General features: G+C 41.9%; 1 protein-coding gene across 6 annotated transcripts in view; it reads left to right on the top strand.

Moving 5' to 3' along the window:
- The window catches only part of ERCC6 (ERCC excision repair 6, chromatin remodeling factor), a 200,914-nt gene that overhangs the window by 51,704 nt on the left and 136,418 nt on the right, over positions 1–12,792 (top strand). For all 6 annotated transcript variants that reach the window (XM_033941635.1, XM_033941630.1, XM_033941634.1 and 3 more), the window contains one exon: positions 12,186–12,311. In XM_033941635.1, the coding sequence (XP_033797526.1) occupies positions 12,186–12,311 (126 nt within the window). The remainder of the gene's footprint in view (positions 1–12,185; positions 12,312–12,792) is intronic.

Here is a 12,792-nt window from a genome sequence, read left to right on the forward strand (position 1 = left end):
GTTGGTTGGTGGCGGGAGAAATTGGGCATTTCTACTGCTGCCAAGGTGGGAGTGGGTTGGGTATCTCTCCCACTGCCGAGGGATGTGTTGGTTGGCAGCGGGAGAGATTGGGAATCTCATCCGCTGCTGAGGGGGGGGGGGTGTTGATTAGTGGCAGAGAGATTGGGCATCTCTTCTGCTGTCGAGGGGTGTGTTGGTTAGTGGCGCTGTGTTGGCAGCGGGAGAGATTGGGTTGTCTCTTCCACTACTGGTTTGTTTTGGTTTTTTTTGCGTTTATTCTGTGCATGTGCCCATCACTATCACCAGCAATGGGCACATGCAAATTTAGGGAGTCTTCGCTACCTTCTGCCAACCTCATTTACCTGAGCATTTTTTGAAGAATGATTGGTTTTTTAAAAAATGCTACTATAATGGCTGCGATAGCAGCCCGTAAGTTTTTTTTTTTTTTTTTTTTAAATGCTTTTTTTTATCTAGGCCTCAATCCTTCCTTCTGTCAGAGGCCCCCTTGTAAGTATATTCTCTTATGTATATATATTAGGCTTTCATTTGCCTTGTTTGCAAAAGCTTACGGTAATCCTTCTTTACTGTAACATGTTTTTTGTGTTATCTGACCCTGCTAAGTTCCTACTGGTTATTAAACCTGAACTTCTTCCTATGCTCTCGCTATGGTCTTTTTCAGCCTCCAACGTGGCTCTCTTGTTTATTAAGTTGTACCTGTCCTTGTGCCAACATTTTTGTTCTATCCACTATCACCCCTACCTTGTATGAGCAGGACTTGGCAACTGCTAACACCTTAAAGCACAGCCTAGGGAAAGAAGGCTACTTCAGCTGGAAGTCAACACCATCTATGTTCTTTTGCCAGGATGCCCTATTTTGGCTAACCTCGTCCCATGAGAATTGTCAACAGTGCTAGTCTCAGAATTTATTGTGGATTAAAAGTGAGAAGAGATAAACTTGGTTTTACTTATCTTATGTGTGACTAGAAGGCACGTGGAAAGATAACCATAAACCTTAAACTGCTGATGTGTATGCATTTCAGACTTCTGAGATTTCTAAATTTTTGAGTGGTTAGATAATTAATTAGGAGAAAAAATGTATATATAATAGATTTCATTAGTCATTGTATACTTCCAGAGTTCAGTCTTTTCCAACAGGACTATAGAATTGTACTAGAGCAGGGATCATCCTTGAGGGCCGCAATCCAGTCGGGTTTTCAGGATTTCCCCAATGAATATGCACTGAAAGCAGTGCATGCACATAGATCTCATGCATATTCATTGGGGATTGCGGCCCTCAAGGAGGGACTTTGAGACCTCTGTACTAGAGGAAGGATGAAAAACATTGGAGAATTGTGAGAGAATTAGATTAAGACTAAGGCCTCCTTTTATCAAGCCGTGTTAGGTTTTTTATCGCTTGCTGCTGCGGTAAAAGCTCTGACGCTCATAGAATCCCTATGAGTGTCAGAGCTTTTACCGTAGCAGCCAGTGATAAAAAAAAAAAATCCTAATGCGGCTTGATAAAAGGGGGCCTAAGTTTTTTTGGGGGTCCTATTTTGGGTACTCTTTGGGGAGGTGTATTGGATGGGCTTTTGTTTAATTATGGAGTTCTTTCTTGTGATTGCTCATTTTAATGTAAACCGCTAAAATTCACTGTCGAATGAAACAGTGGTATATTAAGTAAATAAACCTGTAGACAAAATTCATCAGTAAGTAATGAGGAAGTTTTATAAGGGCGCATATTTATTATTCTGAAATAAGGTCATATATAGGAAAAATGTTTATAATATTGCAAACCATGCTTTTTTATCACTGCAGAACAGAAGCACATGGGTAAGATTTTATTTTTTTTGACGTCGTCCTTATGAAAGAGATCATATTGTTGCTCTTTAAAATAACAATACTAAGACGTAAATGAAGACAGATTTTTGTTCTCACTCTGAACACACCTTTCATTCCAAGCTCTAGTGTATAATTGTCTGTATCAATCTCAATTTACAGCATGATGCGCCCCTGTGCCTGACAGCTTGAATTTCATCAGCTAGGATGTATCAATTAAACCCTACCCGATAGGCAATAAAAATGCAGAGAAAGAAAGTGAAATACTCAATACTTCAATCTAGTAAATGAGAAAAACCTTTTAGGGATTCTTAACTGTTTAAAATCAAAATCATATTGCTGTACAAGAATGCAAGCAATATTAAATGCTCAGCATGGTGCCTGCATGTGTGTATGATCAAATGTTTCTCATTAAACTGCTGCTTTTGGTACTTGATTCCTCCTTTACTTAACTGAGACATGAGTGAGTTGTCTCAATGTAATCCAGTGAAAGAACTTGTTTAACTGTGACGATTGATGGTGCTGTCAAAGGTTTAACACATTTCTGCGTCATGCATTGGGAAGCTAAACTCATCAAAGAAATACTGAAAGGATCAAGTTATGGATCTTGACCTCTTAAATTTTTTAAAGGCTTTTTGGCTTATCTAAAATCTTTGTTGGTGATCTCAAGGCTTCGATAACCGTAATAAAAAAACAACAACTAACTTTGCTTAGATTATATACATATTGGAAATGTGCATGACACCCCTCCTTATGTTCTTATGTTCTCCTCCTTCTCCCAGTAAAAGGGTTAATGGTTTTCAGTTTTCATGTGTGTTCACACATTTGTGACTTATGCACACAAGAACATTTTTTAGCAAGTGTTTGTTAATTTGGAGAGATATGCTTACACAAATGATTGCGTGTAATTTAAAGTTTTAGGAACCCATATAAAACTGATTGAGTACCCATGAATGAACACCCATAACACTGGCCAACACTCATTTTGGTACCTGTTTATGGGTATATTTGACCTGCTGATTCCAAAAATGGTACCAGTTTTCTCTTAGCTCTAGTTTTTGAGAAATTTCAGACCAGTAAACCTTACTTCAGTGCCATTCAGTGCTTCCCACATGTAAAGTATTACATGTGGGAAGCAGAAACTCGAGGTACAGCTATACAATGGTAGGGATATTATTGCATGAGAGTACCCAAGAAAGGGACTTGGGGGTAATGGTGGACATGACAATGAAGCCGACGGCACAGTGCGCAGCAGCCGCTAAGAGAGCGAATAGAATGCTAGGTATAATCAAGAAGGGTATTACAACCAGAATGAAACAAGTTATCCTGCTGTTGTATCGGGCGATAGTGCGCCCACATCTGGAGTACTGCGTCCAATATTGGTCGCCGTACCTTAAGAAGGATATGGCGTTACTTGAGAGGGTTCAGAGGAGAGCGACATGTCTGATAAAAGGTATGGAAAACCTGTCATACGCTGAGAGATTGGAGAAGCTGGGTCTCTTTTCCCTGGAGAAGAGGAGACTTAGAGGGGATATGATAGAGACTTGCAAGATCATGAAGGGCATAGAGAGAGTGGAGAGGGACAGATTCTTCAAACTCTCGAAAAATAAAAGAACAAGAGGGCATTCAGAAAAGTTGAAAGGGGACAGATTCAAAACAAATGCTAGGAAGTTCTTCTTTACCCAACGTGTGGTAGACACCTGGAATGCGCTTCCAGAAGACGTAATAGGGCAGAGTACTGTACTGGAGTTTAAGAAAGGATTGGACAACTTCCTGCTGGAAAAAGGAATAGAGGGGTATAGATAGAGGATTGCTGCACAGGTCCTGGACCTGTTGGGCCGCTGCATGAGCGGACTGCTGGGCAAGATGGACCTCAGGTCTGACCCAGCGAAGGCATTGCTTATGTTCTTATTCAAAATGGTGGAAACAATGATCTGCTATAATAAAGCCCTTATGCACATGCACAGTTGAAACTGTGCATCCATGCTCCATGCCTTCGTGCTGCCGCATGCGCAGTCGGAGCCTGTGGCGGTTTCTCCATTGGCCTCCAGCCTCTGTCCTCATGCACATATGCGGCAATGGCTTCCCACACCCCAGCCAGCCTGTGCCTCGACAAACGGCAAATGTCCAGGCCTCTAGGGGTCAAGGCACCACTGCCAGGTGCACAGACAGAGACTAGCGGGGTTTCCCTAGCTCGAGGGTAGCCGCTGGGCGTGGGAGAACATGATTGGGTTCGCTTGCTGGGAAGTCAAGGAGCTGGAGGTAAAAGGGAGGAGAGTTGTGATTGGACATCTTGCCTGAGAGAGACAGAAAGAAAGAAAGAGACAGCGGGCAAAGAGAGACAGAAAGAAAGACAGACAGCGGGCAGGGAGAAAGACATAAAGAAAAACAGACAGAAATGGGGCCAAGGAGAAAGACAGAAAGAAAGACAGGGGGGTATGGAGAGAAAGAAAGACAGACAACTGGCTGGGAGAGAAAGAAACGGACAGACAGCGGACAGGGAGAGAGACAGAAAGACAAACAGACAGGGGCCAGGGAGAGAGAGAAAGAAAACACCTCAGTGCCCCATTCTGCTAAAAGTCTACACATCTATTCTAGCAACGGGCTTAAACACTTTTAAAAAATAAAATTGTGTAACATGTAGACCACAGGTGTCAAAGTCGGTCCTCGAGGGCCAGAATCCAGTCGGGTTTTCAGGATTTCCCCAATGAATCTGCATGAGATCTATTTGCATGCACTGCTTTCAATGCATATTCATTGGGGAAATCCAGAAAACCCGACTGGATTCCGGCCCTCGAGGAGGGACTTTGACACCCCTGATGTAGACAGACATGATTTAATGAGGCTTATTCAGCATGGGTTCAGCCAAGGGAGATCATGCCTCACCAATTTGCTTGACTTCTTTGAGGGTGTGAATAAACATGTGGATAAAGGTGAGCTGGTTGTTGTCGTATGTAGATTTTCAGAAAGCTTTTGACAAGGTTCTTCATGAGAGGCTCCTGAGAAAATTAAAGAGTCATGGGATAGGTGGCAAAGTCCAGTTGTGAATAAGGAATTGGTTATTAGATAGAAAACAGAGGGTAATGGAGGATGGTAAATGGTGGAGTTCAGCAGGTATCTGTATTGGGACTGGTGCTATTTAACTTATTTATAAATAATCTGTAAATTGGAATGATGAGTGAGGTGATTAAATTTGCAGATGACACTAAACTATTCAAAGTTGTTAAAATGCATGCAGATTATGAAAAATTGCAGGCAGACCTTAGGAAACTGGAAGAATAGGCATCCAGATGTAAGCACACCAGCTACATTTAACCAGAAGGCTAGAATATGAGCCCAAGAAGAATAACTATGAGTTGATTTATTGAGGGCTCCTGTGCCATTCTGAAATTGAACCCTAACCTGTGAGGTCTATACTTGTTGTGGGATTTTCCAATTTGCCTCACGTTTTCATCTTCATTATTTTGGAAGCCACTGTTTGCCCTGCATCGGTAACATGGAGGATTGCTACTCTTTGGGTTATGGCCAGGTACTAGTGACCTGGATTGGCCACTGAGAATGGGTTACTGGGCTTGGTTGGCCATTTGTCTGACCCAGTAAGGCTATTCTTATGTTCTTTCCACTCTTCACTCTGCTCGTCCATTGAAAAATCAGGATATTTTAATGCATTGTTTAAATTAATATCTTCTAAGCATGAAGGAAATATATTAACAATTAAAAGAGAAGTTTACAACATGAAAATCTATTTATTTCATACCAAAATCACAAGTTTATGATACAAACTTTCCAGTCATTCAACACACAAGAAGCTCATTTTATAAGACTTTCAAGAGTGGGATCTAAACTAAAACTTGGGTTTATATACCGCATCATCCCCACAATGTGGAGCTCGATACAGTTTACAGGGGTTGGGATAGAACGGAACTCCAATGGAATTATAGAAGTGAGTATGAAGAAAGGTTAGGGCTTAGAGTACCAGGGAGGGGGAGAGGTTACATTTTGAAGAAGAGCCAAGTTTTCAGATGTTTAGTTTAGTTTAGTTAAATAGTCCAAAAGAAGCTGCAATGTTCTGCTTATAAGTCCCAGGTTTAGATGCACTAAGAAGATCGATAATAACATGTGGGTCTGCACCAATTTGATTTTTTTTGGCCAATTCAGAAAGAGCTATTGATGCACTAAAAAGTTTACATGCAAATGATTCATGCTGATGTTAGTTGTAATTCCCAACTTCTGCATCTGATGATCGCTAAGAGAGTGACTCTCACACATGCTCAGAGCCGGCAGGGGAAGCCTGAAAAGCTGAGAGGTAGGGGATACCCTGAAAGCAGCCTGCTGCCACTCAACTGTTTGGGGCAGAAAACCTTTTTTTTTTCTTCTTTTTTTTTTAATGGGCACAGATGCTATGCGTGTTACACACGCACAGTATCTATCTCATTAAAAAAGAAACAATAACCCCCCCCTGCCAATGATGGCTCTCCCCGACATATCGTTCCTACCCTCCTGCACCAGCAAAAAGGGAAGTAGGAATGCCCACTTGCCAACCCTCCCATGAAAGAAAATTGGCAGGAGGGATGCCCATGCCCTCATATCACCAAAGGCCCACTCCCTCGCCAGGTGCCCCCCCAAACATCCCCCTCCCCCTGAAAAAAAGGCAGATGGGTTGCCCACTCCCTCCTCCCCCCCCCCCCCGGTAACTTTTTAGAGAAGTTGGAGCATGAGGGAAGCTGTCCATCCCACTCAAAGGCCTGCCAGTTCAAAAAGGTGGGCCTTTCTCTACCCGGTTTATCATGTGATGCACGGGGAAGGGGGCTAAGGCCCTGACTGGCTCAGATGCCTAAGGCCCCTCCCCTTAGGCTCTTCCCTCTATCCCGGGGAAAAAAGGGGAGGAGTAAGGCCCTGATTGGCTCAAGGGTCCAAGGGGAAGGGCCTTAGGCATCTAAGCCACCAGAGCCTTAGGCCCCTCCCTCCATGATGCACCAGGGAAGGAAAAGCATGCCATTTTGACCTGGCAGACCTACAAGCAGGATGGACTGAGCTTCCCTCCCGCTCCAACTTCTCTAAAACTGTATGGGGTGGGGGGGTTTGGGGGACCTCTGGTGGCAGGAGGGAGTGGGTATCCCTCCTGTCTTTTTTTTTTTTGGGGGGGGCAAGGGGGAGGATAGGGGATGTTTTTTTTTATGGGGGGGCATGCCTGGCACGGGAGTGGGCCTTTGTTGGCAGGAGGGTAACATTCCTGCCAATTTTCTTTCGTGAGTGGCTGGGTTCAGCATGGCAGGAGGAAGTGGGCATTCCTGCCGTTTTCTGGTTTATGGTGCTGGATCAGCGAGGTGGGGGAGGTTGGTTTTTTTTTTTTGTTTGTTTGTTTTTAATAGTTCATATATTGTGCGTGCGTAACACACACAGCATCTGTGCCTATTTTTTAAAAAAAGTTAGGTAAGTTACTGGTTTTGACTAGTCGCTTTTTTGGGGGATCGCTAAAAGCGATCACTTTTTTTTAGTTCATTGGGCAGCTATATTAGAGCATCAGTCGCTCTACTAGTTTACAAGGCATTTTAATATTAATCAGCTTATTTGCATGGTTGGATCGGGGAATGAGCAATCGTGCAGAAAACCAGGCAGTGAGCCTTTTTCTGCATCAGGTAGGCAAATGCGATTGTCGCTAAATCTGTTAAAACAGGTTTAGCGACGATTGCTGGCTTTAGTGCATCTGGGCCCCAGTCTTCAAGGAGAGAATCATTTCCACTCTAATATTCATACACAGTTCTATTCAACACATAATGTTCAGTTCCCAATTCATGTATAGTAGCAAGGATCAAAACAGAACAACAGGGGGGCATAGCTGCAAACTTCAAAGCACCTGTGAGTCCATCAACTTAATAATCTTTTCTGGTGCGCTGCTCTGTCCCACCACCCGACAGTGAATCCCCGTTTCACCAAACAGCTGTGTCAGAGGTTCGTCCTCTTCCATGCAATCAGGAACATCTCAGCTCAAACATGGCACTGGCGGTTACAGGCAGCTATAAAAAGAAAAACAAACACCATCACCCTTGTGCTTACAACCAATCAGCCGTCACAATTCATTAAGTCATTGGTAGAGAAATCACTAGTTGTTACCACCCCTTCTGGCTCTTCAGCAAATCTTATATCAGGTAAAACTTTTCTTTTTAATCTTAACAAGAAGTTTAGAAAAATGTTCTGCAGGACAATTGCCATTCCTCATGATCAACTTCAAAAGTCAGCACCTCCTCAGAGAGAGCTTAAGCCTAAGCAGTGTCGAATTTCCCCCAGCAATCACCAGGCTTCTCTTGATTGCAGCTCACAGCACCATAGTAAGCAGTCCACTCCAATGCTGTAACACCAGGCTGGTCAGTCAAACTGCACAGCTTTACTGTGCAAAGTTCCACAGAAGGTTTCACTGGCTTGTTCTTAATTACAGCAATGGGCACCTTAGTAAACCGTCCATTCACATATTACAAAAAGCCCAAATATCAGAGGTGCAACTGTCTCATATGCCAATATCTCATTCAACAATCCAGATTTCTTCTGGGCTCACATTCAATTGGCTGCAAACCACTGCTTATTTTTTTAAAAGGAGGTTATCCATTCAATACTCACATTCAAAGCCCTTTGGCTGCACAGAGTCCAATAAATATATCCATTTTTGTTTTCTCTGCCTAACCAGACGCCGCCAGTCTCTTACTGATTGCAGGCAATATTCCAAAAGTACACACCGGAGTTTAAAAAAAAATCATGATGCTGCTCCAAGCAGTGGGACACCGAAGGCTCCTCTAAACACCGTGTTTTTAAACATGATATAAGTTCAAACAACTGTGGTTCAAGCATCCAAGATGCTTGCTCCACATAAATCAACAAACAAGGGCACTGAATAAGGTATCACTTCTCAGACAAAATGTCCTGTGCAATGAAAGATGCACAAACTCTTGTATCTCCAGCATAATGGGACACATGGCGCACTTTACACAGCTTGTGTGACCTATCAAAAGGGTCTTGATCCCCCTTAGAACTCGTATGTCTCAAAACATTAGGGCATAATAGGTCCCATAAATTACTATTTTGCCCATAGGCGAACAGTATCTGCATATTTGCAAAGCATGGATGTATCTGTAATAAAGCCCCATGAGACTGAATCTGTTTGGACAGGCACATATATTTTGATACAAAAGGAAGAACATATATCGGTTGTTCTCGCTCCCGATAACTCAAAAGTTCTTCTCGGATTAAACAAGACCCAATTGGCTGCCCTAGAAACCACAGTTTTAGGGTAACCCCTCTGTTCAAATTTTTTCTTCAGCCCCACAGCCTTGTTTTCATATTCCAAAGTACTACTACATATTTGATGATAACGTAAAAATTGGGCATATGGTATGCTGGCTTTCATCACAACAAAGAAAAATGGGGAGACCCAAAGATCCACAGTGAAAACAATCCACCGATGAAAACAAAAACTGTGGATACAGATGTTCTGGAGATAATTTATTAAACACTGACATATAAAACCATGAAAATTCAATTAAAAAAGTACAATGATGATAAATACTGTGATAAAAATCCAACCGGACCCAAAGGATTCTTAGCCAGGGAAGAGAGGGAGAGAACAATTCCAGACTATGGGGGGCTAAGTAGGGGATTCAGGGTGCAAGTGAGAGAGGGATGGGATTTAGAGGGAGACAGAACTGCAGCTGGAGTGAAAGAGGGACCTGAGAAGGATGAAACCTGAGAGAGGAAAAAAGCAGGAAGGGATTTCAGGCCTCAGGCTAGGAGAATTCTATGCAAAACAATACAAATAAACTTTGCTGAATTTTGAAATACTGTGCGCAGAATTTTCAAAATTTTTGCGCAGAATTTTGCCAAGAGTAAACTGAATTCTGAAATGGTGGCTGTAGACCTCAGTTGAATGCTGCTGCTGGCAATAGGAATGCAGCTGTCCCAAGGTTATTGCAGAATCTGGTGACTTTTTGGCCAATGACCAATATGGAACAGCCAAGGAGTGGTGAACATCTTCCCTTGTAGTTGGAGGAGAGACTGCAAAATGGAGGGACAGAATCTAAACATATTTTTGCAGTTTGTGTTTCTCTTCTCCTGTTATGTGCTTCCTTTCTTTTTAAAAGGGGTTCAGGGAATGAAGAGGACTTGTCATATACAATATATTGTAGCAATATCTATTCACAATATAACACACTATATTATAATATGTAAAGTCACAACCAAATCATTATAGTAGAATCACTATATTGATTTGGTTGTGACTTTACATATATTGTAGAATATGTGTCCTATGTGCCCCTATTGTGACTTTATGTGAAGCAAGAGAAATGTGATAGCTGGATCGGGAGGAGAAATACACAGATAAAATGAAGAAGGAAAGAACTGAATAAAGGTTAGAAGCAAGTGTGATGACCAGAAGGTTGGTTGTGAAGGAGCAGGTAGAACTCAGATAAAGGGTACCCCAATTCTACACACATTTCAGATCCTAAGTGTGCATTTCTTTCTTGTCCCTGTGTACTGCATTGCTTTACTTCATTCTGTGTCTGGTCCTCCTTCCCACCAGCTGCGTTCTTGTTTATAGGCTCAATAAGGTATGTTCACACCACTCCAGTGCCTAAGAGCCAGTAAAGCATCTCTGGAGGCTTAGAAACACAATTGCTGCCGTCTACTGGAATAGAGAAGCAGTGCATAAAAGAAATCACAGAGTAGGAAAGAGGAGGAAGGAGGGTTTTTGGTTGGTTTTTTTTTTTTTTTTTTTAGTATATTTTGTCTTAAGACCATAACGCTTCTTTACTATCACCCTTTTGATATCTCAACACCAAATGACTCTATACTCTGTTGCTGTAGGTATTAATGAGATTGTATACACGTACCTGTGTATTTCATGTTCAGTACAGTGTAATGAAAATTATACAACCACCCTGGATGTTCTAACTGAATGGTTACATGCAAGTTGCAGTCCCTACCGCTCTTATTTACTTCCTGTGTGAGTGCATGTCATTCAGTTTGCTTGTTGGAAATCTCTGTCCTCCCTTTATCTGCCGCCTACAGCGATTCTAGTGTGGTAACAAGTCGTTACTGCCTCCTTTGCATCCCAGGCTGAGGCAATATGATTTCTGTGTTTGCTTTGTTTCTACAGATCAGTTAAGCAGCACTGGGGCTTGTGCTCTATGCATGATTCATAAAGACAAATGAGAGTTTTAACGGGTTTGTGATGGGATTTAAGCAATAAAATATGGATATGAGGAAACACTAGTCGCATGTGTAGCAGCCGGAATTTATGTAGGCCCTGCTTTAATGAAAAATGATATGAAATATTAATAGCCACCCGTTCTGTGGTGCTCTCTAAGCAGCTGTAGAGCCAAGCACATGTGCAGGCAGGCACACAGCATTACCATTTGGTGTGTTCTTACCTGTCCCTTGTTTTCACACATGCTCTATGCTTTTCTGCTAAAGTGAATTATATACCTCAACATGGGAAGCATGAGAATAGGCTCTTGGGACCAAAGAGCACAGTAAATTGCTTTTGGCCTTAATCAGAGACTCTCTGAAGTAGGGAGAACTGATCCTCCATCATTCAAAATACATGAACACTATACCCAATATGTGCTTCACTGGGGTAAGGAAGTACATGTACATTGAAGATCCCATATAACATGGGACTGTAGCACAGTTGAGGAATGTACTCCAGGTTTTTTATTGGTGCATATTTCACTGTTGATTCAATATAATGCAGATTCTCTTATAAGCAGTCAAATATCTTGAATCTCAGTTTCCACAGTATATGAGCTCAGTCTGCTATTTGTTGTCTTACATTTGACAGTGCATTGCGAAATGTTTGTGCACTTTGTACATTTTATAATTAGACACACATAATAGTGACACACATGGAGATTAGTAAATGGTATATGAGGGGATATATATGCACAAGGGTAAAGCGGGGAGGGGAAGGAAATGGGGGATGGGAGTTCTTGTGCAGTTGAGTACCCTAAGGTAGGTTAGTAAAGCTTGCATCATATTTTGTGGGGAGAGGATATTTGAAATGGTCAGTGTTGAAGAGTCAGAAGCTGTGGTCAGAAGCCTGGACAGGCGGGACACTCTATATTGAGTTTATTGGTTGAGTTAAAACACTTGATTGACTAAAGGCATACAGAAATTCAAGGGAGTGGACTGTTTGTTAAGGAAAAGTTCACAATTAAATTCTGTTGGCAATGTACATGAAATTTCTTCATTTGGTGAACTGATGTAAAAAATATGGACTGCCATAGGAGATCTGATTTCTTACAAAGTTGGCTTTTCTACTATATGAACACAATAATTGAGATTTGTTTTATTTCTTTGTAGGAAGTGGAGAAAAAGGCAAGTAAAGGATGAAGAGGGACGCCAGATGGCAGAAGAATCTGAGGAAAGTGATGCCGAATTTGATGAGGGGTTCAAAGTACCAAGTTTCATCTGGAGAAAATTGTTCAAGTATATACCTTCTTTTTCATTTCTGATTTCACTGCACAACAAAGTTTTTGCTTCCTGAACACTGCTGGGTGTTTCTTATAGAATTTTGGGTGCTGATCATGAATATTACATCAAAAATTACCCATCACGTACCATTTCAGAGAAATCTTCAATTTTGTCGTGATTTTTTCTTATATTTGGATGCAAACAATTTTTTCTCCCATAAGTGTCTTATCAACAACGGTTTGTGCCGCCTGGGTATGTCCATGCATAAAATCTAGCCAGGTTGGAAGCTGTTTTATGGAAGATGACATCCTGGGCATGTCTGGGCAGGTCTGAACGAGCTTGCGCTGTCTCACCATGCTATAATGGTGGCTTCCATACACCGATCCTGCTCATTTGGTTAATATAGATAGTCCGTGTGTGTATATAGTATCAGTATAGTAAAGTATAGTAGTATAGTAGCTGTAGCAATATAACAGTAAGTAAGCTTGATGCTATA

The sequence above is a fragment of the Geotrypetes seraphini genome, chromosome 4 (assembly GCF_902459505.1).
Source record: "Geotrypetes seraphini chromosome 4, aGeoSer1.1, whole genome shotgun sequence".
Classification (NCBI taxonomy): domain Eukaryota; kingdom Metazoa; phylum Chordata; class Amphibia; order Gymnophiona; family Dermophiidae; genus Geotrypetes; species Geotrypetes seraphini.